Here is a 19,669-nt window from a genome sequence, read left to right as displayed (position 1 = left end):
TTAAAGTGTCGGTGGTACCCAGGCGTGGGCGTGGCAGTGCATTCACTGAGGCTGGCATAGATTGTGAGTTTTAAGCTAGCCTGAGCTACCCAACAAAACCCTATCTCAGAAAGAGAAAGAGCCAGACACGGTGGTGTGTGTCTTTAATCTCAGCACTGAATAGGCAGATCGTTGCGATTTTTGAGGCCAGCATGATCTATAGAGTAAGTTCCAGGCCAGCCAGGGCTATACAGTAAGATCCCCATTTCCCTGGAAAGCAAATATCGACTAGAGGTCAAAGTCCTCATGCAAGTTCTGTCCCCAGTTGTGTGGGAGTTGACCCTATCCCTCTGCTCAGCCTTAGCCTTGCGCCCCCCCCCCCCCCCCCCCTGTCTGCACAACCCATCTGGTAGCCGCGTGTGGGCCTTTTTCTCTAAGCAGCTCGGTGCTAGCACTAGCTTTGGTGGCGGGCTGAGAGCCTGAGGTTGCCACACTGCTCCAGCACTGGGTCCGAACCCACCTGAGGGCATTGGATAGATGTCCCAGAGCACCTCAGACTCACAGCATGAACAGGACAGACACACATTCTCCAACTATTCTAGCCCTGAAACTTGGCATCAAGGTGTGGCAGGACCATGCTCTCTCCAAAGGATCTGGAGCATAGAGTATAGAGGAGCTGGGCCCTGCTTTCTGTGATCAGTTTCTAGAGGCCTCAGCATTTGTTGGTTTGTGTCTGTATTGTTCTAGCTCCTGCTCCTGACTGTGTGGCCTCTACTGGGCCTACTTGTTTCTTCTGTCTCACGACGTGAGGACACTCGGGGCTTGTAGGACAGCCTATTCCAGATGGACACAACTTTATTTTACCTCCGTCTCATCCCAGTGAGGTCCCTGCTGAGATTTCCTGTGATATGAGGCATGGGCAGCAGCCTCTAGCCATCTCACTCCCCATTCACCTCAGGCTGCATGAACTAAAGACTGGCGTCCTGGATGAGCTGGAGTGAGATGGGCTGAGCTCAGAGGCCAGCTCACCATGGCCGCCAACCAGGCTCTGCTCCAACTTCCCAGAGGCCTCATGGGCTGTGTTGGTCATTAAAGAGAGGTGTCCCCTGGTGTCTGAGCAGAAAGACTGATCCCAGAGGATACTCAGATGTGAAGGAGCTTGGTCAATAGTTTTGGGGGTCCCCATGACAGTGTGGAACAAGGGCAATGGGGGGATGGAATGGCTGCCTGAGAGGGTGGAATCTGTGGTTTCTTTCCTCTATCCAGTCAGGACTGTTTCTATGAGAGGATCAGGTGCAGTGCTCAGGCCAACGTGGGGGTCTTCCCACGGACACACATCAGGCATGGCACCCTATCAGCTGACCACAGAGCATGTGCTGGCCAAGGGTTCTGACAGTGGTACTGGATGGGTTTATTCCAGTTGTGCCTGTCTGGGAAGGAAACCCATGATGAGCCCAGAGTGTGCTGACACTCTGAGGCCAGCTAGACCCACAGCCATTCCCAGGCCCAGACCTCAGCTGCCCACAGGCTAAATGTGAGGCACCTCCCCACCCCCCAGGCCTGCCTTGCTGGGAGAGAGGAATCCAGACTCCTCTGGGTGGTCCAACCTTCTCCTGAAAGACTGGTCTCCAGCCTGGTGACTCCCCTAGCCTGGCCTGAAAGAGTCCTGCTCTGAAACCCTGGCTCCTCCATGTCAGCCCTTCCCTGGGCACAGCTGGCACCACACGCCTGCGTGTACTGGAGGGAACAAGGCCTGCAGAGCCGGCAGCCTCACCCAGCCCAGCCCCTCAGGCAGGAGGCCCCTTCTGCAACCTCCAGGTGTTTCCTGGGCGCCTGGGCTGGTCTCAGTGCTCCAAGCTCCTGGCTGTCCCTGGCGCCACAATTGTCGCTCTCATGGTGAGGGCTCTGGAGAAGGAAACGGCACATTCTTGAATCCTGTGATCACTTCCCGGCGGGCGGCGGCAAGGCTCCAGCACAGGGGACCCAGCCAAGCGAGGATTCGGCCCCTCACTCTGCAAACACCTGCCCAATCAACTTCATCTGTCCTTGTCACCGGCAGGGCTGCACAGGATCTGATGTCCCTGGACAGGCGGGAAGATCCCTGATGGGGCTCAGGAGCTGTGACCTGAGTGAGGGGTGTCCAGCAGGCCTCGGTGACACTAGTCACTGACTCCTGGATTGTTTGGCCCCAACCTGGTCCCCCACTGGTCTCAGCCATTGGAGGAGTGTGGTCAGCCAGGCCCTGAGTGACCGGCTGCTCCTGCCTGAGACCTGGAAGGGCCAGTCTGGCTAGCTGCTGAGCAGGTGGTCAGAGCAGAAGACTTAGCAAGCTAGAAGACTAGAAGGGAGCATAGGCAAGCAAAGCAGAATCAGAGGCAGGAGAGTCACCAGGATGGAGGAGGGATGTAGGGAACAGGTCCCAAGTATGCCTGAGACCACTCTGGCCCTCCTCTCGGGCCTTTCTGGCCTACCTGCTCTGCCAGCTACTACCACTTCCTTCCATAGGAAACCTGGGCCAGTCCTACCTCAGCCCTCCCCCCTTCCTGCCCTCCCCCTTCTTGCCCTCCTCCCTTCCTGCCCTTCCCTTTCCTGCCCTCCCCCTTCCTGCTCTCCCCTTTCCTGCCCTTCCCCTTCTTGCCCTCCTCCCTTCCTGCCCTCCCCCTCCCTGCCCTCCCCCTTCTTGCCCTCCCCCCTTCTTGCCCTCCCCCTTCCTGCCCTCCCCTTTCCTGCCCTCCCCCTTCCTGCCCTCCCCCTTCCTGCCCTCCTCTTCTTGCCCTCCCCCTTCCTGCCCTCCCCCTTCTTGCCCTCCCCCTTCCTGCCCTCCCCGCTTCCTGCCCAGGTTCTCTAGTCCTTGCCACAGGCCATCATTCACTTAGCTGGAAAACAAGTAATGGCGATGCCCGCCCAGGGTCTACCCATCAGTGAGGGGCACACAGCCCCATCTTGCCCAGAATGCTCGGTGGCACTGTGGTATCTTTTGGTAGGCCCTCTTGGAATGCTCAGTGAGCTCCCACCCCGTCACGAGCACCCACCATAAGCAGCACCTTCTCCAGGAAGTCCTCCCAGAGTACTATCACCCCTGAAGAGCTGTGAGCTTTCACAGGCCCTGGGAATTACAAGCAAATCTGTTTTCTTTTTTCTTTACTTTTCTTTTTTCTTTCTTTCTTTCTTTTTTCTTTTTTTCTTTTTTTCTTTTTTCTTTTTTTTTTTTTGACAGGGTTTCTCTGTGTAGCCCTGGCTGTCCTGGAACTTGATCTGTAAGTCAGGTTGACCTCCAATTCAGAGCTCTGCCTGCCTCTGCCTCTGCCTCCCAAGTGCTGGGATTGAAGGTGGGGGCCACCACTACCAGCTCTTTCTGTTTCTCACACTGGACCGTGTGCCCCAGAGATCCTCTGGGAGGTCCAGGGAAGGTGCTGAGGCAGAGGCAGTCTCTGGGGGGGGGGGTCTCCCTTTCACTCTTGTTTTCATTCACTCTTTCATTCACTCACTCGTTCACTTGTGGAAGCTTCTTGTCTAGAGCAGAGCTGGGGGCTGACAAGAGGTGCCCTTGACAGTGGGTTCCAGCCTGAGGGTGGAGCTAGAGGCCAATGCCGGAAGTCCCCGGCTGCGGAGGTGAGGCCCGTGAAGCCGGGACAGCTGACAAATAGCCCCTCAGCAGCCACAGGGCGGCAGCTGACAGTGAGTCCCCATCTTTCATCAGGCCGGCTGGCAGGGCTTTTTCGATCTGGGTAAATGAGTATCTGGGGTCAGGGCTGGCTCTGGGAACTGGCCTTCCCAGGTGAGAGGGAGGCCCAAGGAAAACACAGGGTTGCATCCATCCCGGGCCCTCATGTCGCTGGGAGAAAGAACAACAACCGGCTAGGCCTGGCTGTCGGCTTCCCAGAGGATGGCACGACTGGGCCTCGCTGACCCGTGCCCTCACCCTCCCAGTTCCCTCCATCCCTGGCACGCCAGGCTGTCATTAAGCAGCTGGCTGTTAAGCTCTGACTGCATGCCAGGCCCTGCACCAGGCATGAGGGCGGTTGCAGGGAGATAGAGACATGGAGGGCCTGTGCTTATTAATCACCTGCTGTTGCCGGGCCTCTCCCAGCAGCCCTGCGAGTGGCCCCGTCTCATTTCCTCGTTAGGGCTAGATTTAACCAAGTCTGATCAAATACACCACCCTCTACAGAGAGAGCACAGGGGAACCGATTCTTAGCTGCTTGAATGAATGAACTCAGAGAGGAGACCCAGGGAGTTCTAGATGGCGCCGAGCCTCTTCCATTCCCTGCTGAGCCTCTACTCTGTCTCCTGTAGGTTCTAGAGGACCGCATGAAGCTGGAATGTAAGTGTCACGGGGTGTCAGGCTCCTGTACCACCAAAACCTGCTGGACCACGTTGCCCAAGTTCCGCGAGGTGGGCCACCTGCTCAAGGAGAAGTACAACGCAGCGGTGCAGGTGGAGGTGGTGCGAGCCAGCCGCCTGCGCCAGCCCACCTTCCTGCGCATCAAGCAGCTGCGCAGCTACCAGAAGCCTATGGAGACGGACCTGGTGTACATCGAGAAGTCGCCCAACTACTGCGAGGAGGACGCGGCCACGGGCAGCGTGGGCACGCAGGGCCGCTTGTGCAACCGCACCTCGCCCGGGGCCGACGGCTGTGACACCATGTGCTGCGGCCGCGGCTACAACACGCACCAGTACACCAAGGTGTGGCAGTGCAACTGCAAATTCCACTGGTGTTGCTTTGTCAAGTGCAACACGTGCAGTGAGCGCACCGAGGTCTTCACCTGCAAGTGAGGCTCCCCGCGCAGGCACGCTCGGCGCCTGCCTACCCTGCGGCCCTCGCCATTTTGCACATCCTTCTTTGCTTCCGGAGCTGCCAGTTACCGGCACAGGAGGGTGGAGATAGGGGTGGGGAGCTCGAGATCCTCCAGGCTCCTTCCTACCCGCTCTGTCCCCAACATCCAAGCAATGGTGGTCTGGTACCCAATGGAGACAAATCCCTTTACTTCTCTTTGGGAAAGTGAACTTCAAAGCGACCACGAGACTCTGAGGGTTACCTCCCTGCCTGGTGACTGGACACAGAAAGGTCACACCCACCAGTCACACTCAAAACTGTTTCCTGGGCTGTTTCCTGCCGGCCCTGGGCAGTGTGGATGGATGTTGACAAAATTATTTATGTTTTCTTAGCATCAGAAGAGGACTCAGTACTAACTAACGACTGGGTAGCCAGACCTAACCCTATTTGAGGATGCCTCACCACCATCTCCTTTCCCTCACTTCCCCTGGCCCCTCCCTGCAGGGTCCTCTGCTCCTTGCAGAACTCAAGGATGTCAGAGTTGGCATGGAGGCTGGCTGGTGGGGGGGACTCCTTATCAGCACCCTGGGAGGGACTTGGTGACCCTACAAGGCCTGAGATGGCCGCTGAGGACAGCCCATGTTCCATTCCATTTGGAGACTGTCATGCAAATCAGATGTGACTTGTGTCAGGCTCCAGGCACGCCTCTTCCTCTCTCTTCACCCTCCCAGCCCGCTGCCAACCTTCACCACCAGTTTACAAATTCCCTTCTCCTCTGGAGCCAACCTGACACCCAGGACTGCCCCAACAGGTTCAGGAGAGGTCAGGGACAGTTCCCCCCCCCCCCCACGTGACAGATGGACAGAGGGCAATCTGAAGATTTACTGGAGACCCCACAGCTCTGTGAAATATACCGCCACAGCTCCATCTAGCCCAACTCTGGAAGTTGCCAGGCTGATGGGAGGCTGTACCCCCTTTTCAGTACCTTGGGGTTTGCCCTTCTCCTCTGATCCTGATGCCAGAGAACTAACATCCAAAATTTAGGGCTGTGTCTGCCAGGCCCCCTGCCTAGTGTCCACTGACACCTGCTTGAGGGTCCTTATATAATAAGGACATGGGTCCCTCAAACAGGGGTCTGTGGGAGGCTTAATGCCCCCCTTCCTTCCAGACATGGACATAAGAGCTCAGGCCTGGACCTATCCCACCCTCTCTTCCACAACATACGGCAGGGTAAGGAACTGCCAGGGCTGATAATTCAACTGCCCACAGTCTACCCCACACTAAGGTATTTCATAGCAGAAGTCCATGGGAAAGTGGGGTTTGGTGGCCACCAAGCCAGGTGGCCTGGACATTAGCCTGGGGAAAGTGAACCTTGTTTGCCCTTGCCTGGCATCTAGCTGTGTGTCCCTATTCTGTCAGGCTGTTCCAAGCCTCTGGGCCACTGGAGATGTCCCACCCTGATCCTGGCCCCATCTCCTCACCCCAAGTCCTGGGATACCCGTATCCATAGCCAAGTGTCCCCTGCGAGGAGCCTGGTTAACTTATATTGTTATATAGCATCCCCTGTCTGTCATGTCTCTTAAGTTATTGTGACCTACACTGGGTACCGGAGGGGATGGGGGATGGCAGCAGCTGCTGTCCCCCAAGCCAGGCTCCTCCTTCTGCTTGAAACAGACCCTCGGGGGCCCCTGATGCCACCGAGGCAATTCGCACTGTCCCTGGGCTGCCAGGCACTTGCGCCTGCACTCGGTCAGCCGCAGACCTTGCCTTGGGGGAAGAGAGGTGGTTAGTGGACCCAGGCAGGGCACTGGCTGTCCCAATGCTGTGTGCTGGGGTGGAGGTGGCCGGGCACCACATGTCCTTGAAGTGCCCTACTTCTGATGGGCTGTGTTCCTGCCTCCTCTGGAGGGGAGTGCTCAGCCCTAATAAAAGCTGGAATCAGAAAAGCAAGTGTGTGTGTGGCGTCTCCATGGGACAGCCCTGCAGTTCTTGCCCTGAGGGTGGGGACACACACTGCCCACTGAGGCTGAGCCCTGTAGGTTTTCCTACTTCCTTCACCTCCTCTGCTGGCTAAGGGGCCAGCTTCTCTCCACTCCATGGCTGAGGCTCTCAGCCAGGCTTAGCTGGAACTAGAGCTCACCTGCCTCTAGAAGCCCTGGGTATGCGTCTATACACAGACCTTGAAGCTTCTTTGGCTAATACAGGATTCAGGGCCACTGCAGGGGCCAAGTGGTCTGCTGCCTAGGAACTAACCACAGGTCTGGGCCCAATATCCCCTTGGCTGGAGGTGGGATAGAAGGGCCTGTCTCTGTTCCCTTTCCTCTCCCGGCTTCAGACTCCTAGGCCTGAGGAACCAGGGGTCTCCCCAGCTGTTTGTGGTAAACTTCTAGGGCTTCTCTTCTTTTCAAAGGGCCTGAGTCTAGAGTCTCCAGGGGCTCACAACCCGAACTGCTTGCCTGGCCACAGCCTGTGGTGACCATGCACTGCCTACGGAGAATGGCATCCTACCTAGGGTCAGAAGGCATGTAGCGGGGCCGGTTTGGCCACTGCCCATTGTCCCCGGGGAAGCCTGGCATTGGGTAGAACTTCTAGCCGTGGGCTCCCTACTAGGCACCACAGAACATGCCTTAGATCCAAGTCTCCTGGAGGGGCCTCCGGCTGTGTTTTTTAAAGGGGGTACACCCCTCTAGGGACAGGCAAAACCCTGCATGTGAGCCTTGCTCCTTCCTGATGCACAGAAAGTCTTGAGATGATCCTCACTGAGGCATGGCCTCCATCTCCCCACCAGAGAGCAAGAGGTAGTTCAAGGCTGGGGCTTGGTGATCGGTGGGTTGAAGCAGGCCTGAGGCCCAGGCCAGGGCTGGGCAGGCTGGCAGGAGGCCCTGGGTCCCCATGAGGCACTCATCAAATCCTCAGTGGCTGCTGCAGGGTCCGGCTACTCCCACAGGGCCAGGAATGAGGAAGGAGCCTGAGAATGCCCTGGCCCGGGTGCCCAGACTGTACTTATTTCTTGGCTGTGATTCAATCCCAACCCGGCCTCCCAGGGCCAGGACACGCATCCTTGGGGGCCCTGCCTGAGGCGTGGAGTCCGCACTGCCCGGCCCAGCCCCAGGCCCTACCTTAAGGCACTGTGAGAGTGTCGGCCTGGGCTAGCCCAGGTATCCCCAGTGGCTTTTGGTTATTCTTTAAATGACACCCCTTCCCCTGAGCTCTAGTCACCCCTGTAACTTGTTAGGTACTACCTACCTCTGCACACCTAGTACTTCCCTTCCTAGAATGGCCTGCCTTCCGTACCCCAAGAACACAGAGGCTTCCAGGCAACAGGAATCACATGGCCTCTAGAAGGGATCTGGGGGCACAGTCACTGAGGAGACTGGAGCCGTAGGCAAAGCCAGCCTGCTTACCCCTACCACCTCTGCTCCTTCATGCCTACAGTCCTGCCCTGGCTGAGCTGAGCGCTAACCTCCTAGGCCTCCAGTCACGCACCCTATTCCCCACTGCAGGTGCTACCCATAGTTCCAGGCTAGGAGGGAGCCCAGGAAGGGGTGTTCACAGGTAGGGAAGGGCATCCCGCAGAGAGGAGACAGTACCTAACAGATCATCCCTACTCAGGTATCAGAAGACAAGCGCTCCACGGTACCGACCCCCTCCAGTCTCTCTCCCTTTTCCTCCGTCTGAGGACACCCTGATCATGTACACGGTGGCCCTGCCAGCTCAGGGCTGCCTGCATGTTTTCCTTCTCCGCACTGGGTTCCATTGCATTCTTTCTCCTGCTATCTTCCATATCCTCCTTCCCAGGCCGCCTGAGCAAGCTCAGTCCCTGGTCTCCACTCGTGCCCCATGGGTAGATAAAGAGGTACCGTGCCCTCTGCACACACAGGCTCATTCCTCATAAGCCAAGAAGTCTACTGAAGATGGAGCCCCCTCCAAGGCTGAGCCTTTTTGAGGTCGTCTACTGCTACCCATGAGCTTCCTAAGACCCCATTCCCATGCAAGCTCTCATTTACAAATAGGTTAGCCAAGATCCAGGAATTATGGGGGACCACTTGGTGAGAGCCAGAGCCAGGGTTTAAAGGCCAGTCTTCTGGGGGTCTTCTTTCTCCCCAGTCCATATTCTCCCATCTGGGGAAAGGCAAGCAGAAGAATTTTCTCTGAGACCACACAGTGGGAGAGAAATGGCTGAGGAGAAATGCCAAGAATATCATTTCTAAGAACAGAGCGAGAACAATCAGGCTAAGATGCAGCAGGCAAGATTTGGGTTAGATCTCCCACCAAACTGGGGAGAGATCAAGATGGAGTAGCTGTGGGTCACCTTCTCTAATGAAGGGAGGAAGAGGAGGTATTCTGTTGAAGCAGGTGGGTGGGGCTGTGGCCTAGAGCCTGGTGTGATGAGGAGGCAGAGGGTAGGGGGATGTGAGAGGTGAACAGAAATGTGTCTCGGACTGTCCTAACAGGAAATCAGGAGTCCCTGAGCAGACTGGCCCCCGAGTCTCTATCATAGGACTGGGACTACAGTTGATGTCAGTGGCCGGGCGGTGGTGGTGCACACCTATAGTCCCAGCACTCTGGGAGGTAGAGACAGGTGGATTTCTGAGTTTGAGGTCAGCCTGGTCTACAGAGTGAGTTCCAGGACAGCCAAAGCTATTCAGAGAAACCCTGTCTGGGGGTGGGGTGGGGGAATTAACAAAACAAAACAAACAAAAAACAGTTGATGTCAGTGGGGACCTTTGAACCTACACCTCCCTCCTTCTCCTTAGTCTGCGACTGGGACTGGACCTGTTTGTTCATCAGGTCAGGTCCTTGCACTTGAAGGACCCTGTGACTGAGTGCCAGTGAACTGGACACCCCAAGACGGAACTTAAGTTTGGTGCTACAGGAATAGCCAGCGAAAGGCCTAGAGGCAGGATGTCTGAGGAAGACACTGGTGAGGAGCTAAGCTGTAGGCTGCCCTCCCCCCCACTTCTGGACACAATGGGGTACATGTTGGGGAGGCTGCCTAGTGTCCTCACTGGAGCCCCGCCTGGCTTTTGAAGAAGGCTACAGGTAGGGGATTGAGTGAACTCTCACTCCACCTACAGGAGGCCCAGCAGGAGGGCAGCAGGGCTTGGCTTTACTCCAAGGGCCAGAAAGAGCCGTCCTTCCTAGACAGCTGGTCCCTCCTGGATGACACGCCTGCTCACCTGAGGCCCGGAGGTGACTTAGAGACCCTGATCTCTTTAGAGTCCTGAAAAGAGCTGTGGCTGAACCCCTGGAAGCCCTTGGGGGGTCTGGGGGTCCAGTTCCCATCTCCCCTCAGAAGCAGTGCCAGCCTCGCACCGCTCCCACAGAGCAGGCTAGGAGGGGCCTGTGGCCCTTCCCTGGCTTCTGGATCCTGGACTCCAGCTTTTTCCTGTGGGACGCAGTGTCCATGCTGTCTCAGGTCTTACAAGGTCTTTGGTGCCAGAGCTGGATGGGCCGCAGTGAGGGCTCAGAGCTGAATCTGAGATGGGCCTTTTCCAAAACTCAGAGAGCCTCAGGCTGGGGGAAGGCAATCAGAGTGATGGAAGATAGTGGGGAGACAGTCTCCCACAGCAGCGAGGAGAACGGGGCGCAGAGCTGAGGAGGCTCTGCCACCGCTTCCTGGCTTCTGGAGGCTGAGGCCAGAAATACAAGTGCAGAGATAGAAGAATGGGGGAAGGGAGAAGGAAGGCCTGAGGAGCTGAGGTGAGCTGAGAGACAGTGGGGGTGGGGGTGGGGGTGGGGGTGGGGTGGAGTCTGGAGAGTGAGAGAGCTAGCTACTCTGAGCTGATGAAGTTCTAGAAAGTTCCATAAGTGTAGAAAGGAACCTAGCGTTTTGAACCCCCATAAACTAAGATTCAGCAGAAAGGCTTGCTGCGTCTCCCAGTAGCTTGCAATTTGGTGACCCTCTGGACAAAGGGCTGGTTTCTCACTGTCCTAGAACCCCAGGCTGCCCATGGGCTGCCATCATTAATAGAGAATAGTGTCTATAGTCTAAGAGCCACCAGACTTCGAGGGTGAGGGCCCCAGGGCTGAGGGCTGGGCTGGGGTATTCTAAGGGGTTTAGACAGTGCCTTACAAGGACACAAAGATTTTCAAGACACTTTAAAAGTGGCCTTCATGTTGCTCCTCGGGTCTCAGTTTCCCTGCCCAAGGGGGCCATCTCACTAACCTGGGGAGGACTATCTGAACCTGGTGGAGCACTGCCCTATCTTCCCTTTTATACCAACAAGGCCATGGTCAAAGGCAGTGAGCTCATTGTCAACCAAGCTGAAGGATGCATTGGTACCTGCCAGCCCACTGATGACCTGAAGCAGAAGGGGTGACCCACTCCTATGTCCCCTCCTTAGTTCTCAGACAAGAGGGATTGATTCCATCTCAATGACAAACACTGTGGAAGGAATGGCAGCCACAGGGACAGCTGAGTCACTGGGACATCATGAGAACAGGGCACATCTCTGCAGGGAGCGGTACTGCCCCATGTTAAGGTCCCATTCTATTGGGAAAGATAGTGACAGCAGGGGCTGTACGTGCCCTCTCACCTTGGGGACTTTGGGATGAACGACGACGATCTAGTCAGGGACTGGCGATGGCCTCAGGCTACCATTCCCAGGTCTTCTGAGCCTGCAGGAGCACATTCCTTGTCACTGGAGGAATTCGAGCATAGTTTTGTTGCCTCAGAAGGCGGGGGTGGGGGTGGGGTGGGGGTGGGGGTAGGGGGATGTTCTGAGGTCTTATGAGAATGTGTGCCGGGGTCCAAGGTGTCAGCAATCTCATTCCTGTGGCAGAAAAAGGCTTGATGCTTAATTTCCTAGGTTAGGAGGCTCTGGGGGATCAGTCTGACCATGATCCTGGCCCTGAACTGGCGAGGTTGCTTGGCCTGAGAAACCCCTTGCCTTCACTTCATCCATGATCCCACGGGAAGTTGAGGTGCAGCTAGAACAATGTTCTGGAGACCCAGAGAGGCCAGGGAGCACGAGAGGGGGCAGTCAGTGTAGGGCAGCGTTGCCAGGAACCTAGGGGCTAATGCCATGCAGAACTGGGAGGGGTGGAGACGGGGTACAAGCCCGTGGCTGAGCACACGTTTGGGGAGGAGATAAGTGGTAGGGCAGATGGTATACCAGGCAGAGGGACCGGGCGGACCTGGGGAAGGGGACTGGTAGATATGCAGTTAGATGGCAGGGAGTTCCAGGTCAAGGCTTGGCCTTTTTTCTTGGTGGCTGGACTTTAAGTGGACAAGAGTTGAGCTGTGGGGCCTGCCAGCTGCTCTTCAGAAGGGGTTTAAGGGGATGGTTAGACAACAGCGAGGGAGTGGGGTCTACTGCAGTGGCTCAGGTGTGGTGCAGCCACAGGGGATATGGCGGGATTCCACACATATTTTGCAGGCAGAGCAATTTCCTAGAGCCACCTAGGCAGGTTCTGGGAGAGTCCCAGAGAGGACAAGGTCAGAGGAAGCTGTTGGTAAACCTGGCCTAGGCTGGCTCCCCAGCTGTCCCTCAGACGTGTGTTCGTATCATGTTCCAGGGCTGGAGAAGAGCCGGGGTGAGGGCCTATGTCTTGCTCAGAGAGAGGCCTGGGAGCTGGAGGCTCCTGGCCTTCAACCTCTGGGACCCGCATGCAGAGCGCCCGACTTGGCCTTGGAGACAGGTTGTAATCCGAGACTCAGGCTTCATGTCCGCTGGCTATGCAACACTGGCTCCAGTTTGCCTCAGTTTCCCCTTCTGTTAGCGCTTCTCTAGGCTGAGATTATGGTTAGAGGGATTCGACCTGGGGTCGTGTCAGACTGAGGAGAAATGTTGAATCTGGAGACTGAGGCTCAGGACAGGGTGGGGCTGCCCGGAAGATTAGCCATTGGAATGTGTGTCCATAGAACTTTACAGTTTACAATCGTCCTTTTGCCTCTTATCTAGCCCCCTCCCCCTCGAGGCTTCAGAGCTCTGGGTCCCCAGTGTGCCTCTTGGGAACAGCTGAAGTCCCTTCCCACAGGGGACTCTCTGGGACCACTTCCTGGGACAACTCACTCTCTCAGGATCTCTGCAGTCTCTGAATTGTGTGCCAAGCTGCAGTCTAAAGAGCTACTGGGTCCAACCTGAGGGTGTAGGGCCAGACCCTTTGGACAACTGGCCATGGCTTCACAGCTTCTCAGGCTTTGTGTCTACCCCCCCACCCCCATCCTCCCCCTTCGCGCGCACACACACACACACACACACACACACACACACACACACACACACGGAAGCCTAGCATGACAGCTGGCTTTTGCTGCATACTCTAGATGCTCCCTCCTTTGCCAGATTACCCCTCTGGCTTTGCTAGGACATCATTTATTGGGAAAGGGTGTCCAAGGCCTTCCCTGGGTCCCATCTGGGTGTGCACAGCCCTGTAGAACTAAATCTCCCTTGCGACCCACCCAGATGGGCAACCTCAGCCTGTCCCCATTTTCCAAAACCTTTCCTGCTCCCCCCCCCCCCCCCGACTGACAGTGAAGTCAAAGCTTGCCCTACTATAGAAGCCAAACCAGACCTTGTACCAGGCAGCAGGCTGGGAGGGCTCCCCACAGGGATGGGACCCAAGACATTTCTATTTTTAGCCCCAAGGGAAAAAAGAAAGAAAGAAAAAAGAAGAAGAAAAGCTCAACCCCAGCACATACAACACGCCTAACAAATATTTGTTTTTATTCTTAAAAGGGCTTGGATGGCAGCTGGCTGGTTTGGGCACTGAAGTAAGTGTCTGCTTGAATCCAGGGGCTCAGAAGAAGCCTCACCTGTGCCCAATGCTGCCTGCCTGGCACAGCCTCATTTCAGTGTGACAAGGGTGGACCAGTGGGGGGACAACTTTTCCTGAAGTAGTCTTGCCCTCTGCCTTACCCATCCCCCCTGACCTGCCACTCCTGTCCCAGCACCTCTTCTGGTTAGTTGTGTTTGGGCATCTTATATACCGAGGTTAACCAGGCCTCCTCCCCAGGAGCCTGCCTGCTGGGAACTTCCCGCAGTGTAGAGCTATCGTTCACCTCAGGAATGCAGGCATCCTTCATCAGGTCCTGTTCCAGGGGTTCTCTTCTGAGCTATCATCAAGGAAACCAAGGGTCAGGGGAGGTTTCACAATGAGGATCCCACCAAGACTGGGGTTCCAAGGAGCTCTGGCTTCAGGGAGGGTCTGAGAAGTTTAGATGAACCTCCACACTAGGAGAACAACATGAATGCACGTACAGACCACCTCAGAAACAAGGAAGGCCTTTGTTCCCTGGAGTCCTGGAATAAAATATCCACAACTCAGGGTTTCAGAGCAGCAGTGGTTCCTCTGACATCAAAAAATTCGTCTACTCCCATGGTCTGTCTGCTCTGCCCAGCTCCAGAACTAAGGTACCTTCCTGGCTGTGGCTGCATTGATCTTCGAGGACATCTTCACATGTTCCTTTGTCCCTCTACAAGGTTGCCTCTGCCATGGCCTTTGCCACTGTCTGTCCTAAGCTTGTCTCTAGACTTCCTCATAAGAGTCCATAAGATCATGACAAGAACCACCTAGGAAGTGCTGGGGAACTCTCAGCATCCTGAACAGAATTGTATGCACCATCCAGGGGAACACTCCTGGATCTGGGGATGAGGTCCAGTGTGTCCCTTAAGTCTGTGACTCTCAGCCTCATAGATTACGTGGGCTCTCCCTTAGTGAAGGACTTAGTATCGGTCAAACACTAGTGGTTGCTGCCTCTACAACCCACCTGTAATCCCAGCACACTCAGGGCGCTGAGGCAGGAAATGGATTGGAGAGGAAATCAGGGCTCATGTCTGAACCACACAGCCAGGCAGGAGGGATGGAAGGGTCTTGATGAGGATACGTGGACCCTGGGCGAACAACTCTGGGCATCTAGGCTAGTGAAGGATGCAGCTCTAAGCCAGGCCATGTTTATCATGGCTGTACAATGTTGGTGTCAAGGGTATGCCCAGTAGACAATGGCTCTGTTGTACCCCTCTCCTGCAGGAGGACTGTCTGATATCTGTCCACCAGTCCTTACCCACCAATGGGGCAGGGGAGGTGGAGAAGAATCAAGGCACATCTATCTCAGTTGCTCCCCTATTTAAATCTCTAGCTGTCCCTTGTCTCTGCATTTCCTCATCTCTGTCCCTGCTACCACTCAAAGAGACACCTCTGCCCCCTTCGGTTGTCACAGGAGAAGACTCTTGGCCTGTCTCTAGCCTCTGCCTGGGACTCTCCTGTAGCTGTTCTCTCTCTCCCAGGCCTCTCTGCTGGGCTGGGGAAATTGGCTAACTTATCATCACTGCTACTCAGGACGGAGTCTAAGGCACAGCAGGAATGTGGGCTGCTGAGACCAGGCGTGGTGTTTTCCACACGATGGTTCAATAGCTGGAGGGCCTGGAAAGTAAATGTTTCTAAGGACAAACCAAACCTCAAGGAGAAACTACTCATGGCTTTCCTGGGAAGATCTCTCCTAGAGGATCACAGCTGTAAATGCCCTCCAGGCCTCCCAAGGAATGAGAGAGTTAGGCAGGCATGGTGGTGCCCACCTGTAATCCCAGCAGCGCTCAGGGGGCTGAGGCAGGAAGATCACCAAGAGTTCAAGGCCAACCCGAGTTCCGCACTTCAGCCTCTCTCAAAACACAGCAACCACCGAAGGTCTAAAGAGATGCCTCAGCCAGTAGGAATGCTTGTTGTGTAAGCACAGGGATCCTCAGGACCTAAATTAAAAGCCAGATGTGATGTGTGCATGTCTGTGACCTCAGCACTGTCTGGAAGGGGAACTGAGCCGTCAGTGAGGCTGGTGACCCTCCGAGCTCCAGGGTCAGTAGTCTCAAAAGAAGAAAGCAGGGAGGGATAGAACAAGATTTCCCAAATCTTCCTCTGGCCTTCCTGTGGCACCTGTACCTATAAACATACAATAATAATAATAATAATTAATAATAATAGACCTTTAATTCTAGCACTTGGGAGGTAGAGGCAGTCGGATCTCCATAAGTTTAATAGACTGGCCTATTTAGAGAGTTTCAGGCTTTCTGGCTCTACAAAGTGAGACCCTGTCTCAAAAAAACAAACACAAACAAAAAAAACAAACAAACTCAAAACCCCAAACTTAACAAACAAAATCTCATTCAAAATCACAGGATCTGAGCATTCTTCTTGTTAACCCAGCCATTACATGTACGAGTGTACACAAACACCATTCATTGCATGTACGAGTGTACACACACACCATTCATTGCATGTATGCTTGTACACACACACCATTCATTGGTTGGTCCTCTTTTGCCCAAGGTGACCATCCAGTTCTCTGATAGGTTAGCTCCTCAATCCTGGAGAAACTTTTACAGATCATCTTCCCCCAGGAAGCTCCAGTGCAGGTCCCCCAGAGAGAGCTGCAGGGCCTGCAAACAGGATCTTTCCCTCCCCTCAAGCCTATCCCCAAGATATATAACTGGCTGGCCTGGTGAGTCTTCCAACAGCAGCCCAGGGATGGAGTGTGGCCAATGGAGAGAATGTGGCCTTCAGGTCAGCACTTGGGAATCCCCCACCTCTTAAGGACTCCAAGCCTCAGTTTCTTCATCTATGAATGGGGTTATCTTCCACATGAATCAACCCTTATGGTGCACAGGAGGCACACAGGCAGCCTTGGCCTATGCTGTTCAGGTACCAAACGGTAAACTTGAGTCAGACGGACTGAAAAAGTCTCCTGCTCATCTTAGGGAGAGCCTGCAGGGATGGACAGAAGCCCCATCCTTAGCCCTGGAAGTCCAGTTTCATGTAGGTCCCCAGCCTCTAGGGGCCAAGGGTGCCACAGCAGCTCTGGTAATCCTGGAGTCCTGGCAACCCAAAGGGAAGGTATGGAGAAGACAGGCTTACACCCTCAGCTTGTCTTTTCCCTAGGGGGTGCTTATGCCTATCTTTTGGGGGGGGGGTAACATCAGGGTTGCAAGAAATCCTGAGGCTTGGGAACCCAGCCCAGCCTTGCTCTGAGGGGATCTCAACATCATTTGTTCAACCCAAAGGTCCTGCTTGTCCCCTGAAGGTCTGAGGTGCCCAGGAAGGAGTCATCCTGTGATCAGGGGGTTTGGGGTTCCAGGAGATCCCTTAAGATCTCATCTCCCCATTAGTAGATGAATTCTACTCAGGGAGGAACTAGAGGGCCAGAGGGGCCCTGAGGGGCCTGACAGCATTGGGGGTGGGGTAGGCAAGAGTCTTCTGGGGGCGGGAGCTCAGAGAAGGTGCCCAGACCATCAGCAAAGGCTGGGCCCAGCAGCTCCACCCTGGGAGCCATTGAGAAAGAGCTTCTTTTTAATTAAAGTTCCTCGGAGGGCTTGAGCTCCCAGGAAAGGGAAAGTGTTGGTGCAGAATAATTAGCCGGACAAAAGGCAAATCCTCTTAGCTTCTCCCTGGGCGATTACAGGTTAATTGGTTGACGTTCCTGCCCGCCAGGCCAGACACCGGGCTTTCCCCAGCCTCCTGCCGTTCGCTGACCCCAAGGCCACACCTGCCCTGCTGTCCAGCGTGGGAACCCAGCAGGGCTTCGGTCATCCTCTGCTTGGGCCCCTGCCCCACCAAGCCCTCTGCTAAGCCTCCAGCTCCTCCATCAGCTAGGGAGCCTTGGAACTCCTTACAGCCCTCCTTCCGACAGGAGTAACAGCACTGTCCCAAGGAGGCATGCTGCCCTGGGCTGCCAGTCTCTCACTACTGTCCTTCCTTTGCACTGATGCCAGCTGCAGAACACCTCTGGCAGAGCAGAAGCCCCTCTCCTTTCTCCCACCATGGGCACATGGGTTGGCTGACACTGACTTGAGGGTCAAGAGTTCTCCCGACAGCTTGAGGGACAAGAATTGCCTCCCCCATGGTTACGGGTGGTGCAAGCCACCATTGCATCTTGCTAGCTGGAGGGACTGAAGGATAGAGGTGGAGAAGAGGGAGGAAGGCAGGAAGGAAGAATGGAGAGAGACTGGTGACCAAAGCAATGGTGATATAGAGGGCATGACCCTGATGGTGGATGGTCAAGGGCTCGTAAGACCTCTGGCCCCATTCCCACCCTTGTTAACAGTCATTTGTTTTCCTGCCGCATGTGAGGCCTGGCTGTGACCTTCAGGAGACCCTGAACCACACCAACGCTCTCCTTCCAGCTCTCCTTCCTGACCATACCATAGACAGTTAGAGGTGTAGCGCTGGCCTCTGGCTTGATCTCAGGATGCCACTGGAGAGAGAAGTGGTCAGGGGCTGACTGGAGGGAATCCAAGATGTGTGTGGCTCAGCCCAGGTGTCCTGGAATGGACTCTTCCTCCTGCCCGCCAGGCATAGGCAAGATTGTGGGGCTCAGAGAGGCAGAGGCCCCGGGCCCAAGGTCTCTGAGGGACTCCTGGGGGCAGCTCTGGGCCTTGTGTGATGCCCCCACCCAGGCAGGCTGTGAGTCAGGCCACAGCTGGGCTCAGCAGAGGCCACACTGTGGTGGGGTTTCCAGTCTCAGAAGCAGGACAGCTGTTTATTTTTCTTGCAGTAAAGGAGAGGGCAGGGGTGGGGTGGAGGAGCTGACCCTGCTGGTTCTCACACTGGCCCAGGATCCCTGGAAGGCCCTGGAAGGAAAGGGACCTCAGGAACAGACACTGCAGCAGGGGGGGCCTCCGGGCCTCCCTGCCACACTCCTGGGGCAGCCAGCCAAAGCCAGTGCCGCAGGCCAGTTCCTGGAGCGGGATGCTGGGGTTTCCGAGGTCGGGAAAGTACTGGCAAAGCTCTTTTCATGATGTCATTGGCTCTGCCCTGGCCTGGCCCAGCCCCAGCCCTGTCACCACCAGAGAGGGATAGAGCATGCCCTGGAGAGCTCAAAGCTGCCTGGAAGAAGCTTTTGATGGAGGATTCAGGTATCTACCCCTGGCCCCCCAGGGGCTGAGGCCCTTAACTTTGGTGTAGGCAGGGAATACATCTCCCTGGCTTCTGGGGAGGGCTTGAGACTGTGTGGAGGGGGTGTTTCCTGAATCAGAAGGCAACTTTCCAAGATCCTGTGATTCATTCTTGGAGGGGGGCTGACCCCTAACTCAGCTATCTTTGTGAGCATAGAGACCCTTCCCCCCAGACAGACTCAGGACCCAGCTTGTAAATGAGGCCACAGATGGACCTCCTCGGCAGTGGGGGGACAAAGTCCTTCTTTAGTAAGAAACACACAGATGAGACGAACACAAGATGAGCCATCCTCTCCCGTCGGAGATCTCCAGTTTCCTTCCACCAACTTATTTTTTCTGGAACTTTCTAATGACATGGAACCCACAGGGGAAGTGGGTAGAGCAGAAATGGACAGCCAACGAGATTTCAAAAACCAGATCGTCTGTGTTACCATCATCCCAGAAGGTGAACAGCACCCAAAGCCTGTACACCAGATTCTGGCCACTGACCCCTTGAGGCTACATCATGGCTCTCTCTGACCCTCGGGCGTATCCATCAGTGTCGCCAGGTGCTGTCCTGTGTGGGTGAATCTCAGGCTCCTTTACTTTAAAAACCAACTTCTTTCTCCTCTCTCTCTCTCTCTCTCTCTCTCTCTCTCTCTCTCTCTCAATTTACTTATTTATTTTATTTATATGAGTACAATGTACCTGTCTTCTGACACACCAGGAGAGGGCATCGGTTCCCGTTACAGATGATCGTGAGCCACCATGTGGTTGCTGCGAATTGAACTCAGAATCCCTGGAAGAGCAGTCAGTGCTCTTAACCGCTGAGCCATCTCTCCAGCCCCCAGCTTCTCTTTACAGTAGCTTTGGCTTTCCAGAAAAGCTAAGAAGAAAGCACAGAGTCCCAGAATATCCCCAATTTCCCCTGTTCTTAATGTCTTCTGCTCAAGTCGTTCTAGCAAGTCTGTTTTTGTTTTTGTTTTGAGGCAGGGCCCCTCTATAGAACCTCAGCATCTCCTGAGTGCTGGGATTAAAGGCACCATCA

At 55.3% G+C, this 19,669-nt stretch overlaps 1 protein-coding gene across 1 annotated transcript in view; it reads left to right on the top strand.

Moving 5' to 3' along the window:
- The window catches only part of Wnt7b (Wnt family member 7B), a 44,265-nt gene extending 38,718 nt beyond the window's left edge, over nt 1-5,547 (top strand). The window contains exon 4 of the mRNA XM_052160997.1: nt 4,276-5,547. Within this exon, the coding sequence (XP_052016957.1) occupies nt 4,276-4,755 (480 nt within the window). The 3' untranslated portion in view covers nt 4,756-5,547. The remainder of the gene's footprint in view (nt 1-4,275) is intronic.
- The last annotated feature ends 14,122 nt before the right edge of the window (nt 5,548-19,669 follow it).

The sequence above is a fragment of the Apodemus sylvaticus genome, chromosome 17, assembly GCF_947179515.1.
Source record: "Apodemus sylvaticus chromosome 17, mApoSyl1.1, whole genome shotgun sequence".
Lineage (NCBI taxonomy): Eukaryota > Metazoa > Chordata > Mammalia > Rodentia > Muridae > Apodemus > Apodemus sylvaticus.
Note: the sequence above shows the minus strand (reverse complement) of the source record. Positions and strands in the feature narration are given on the sequence as shown.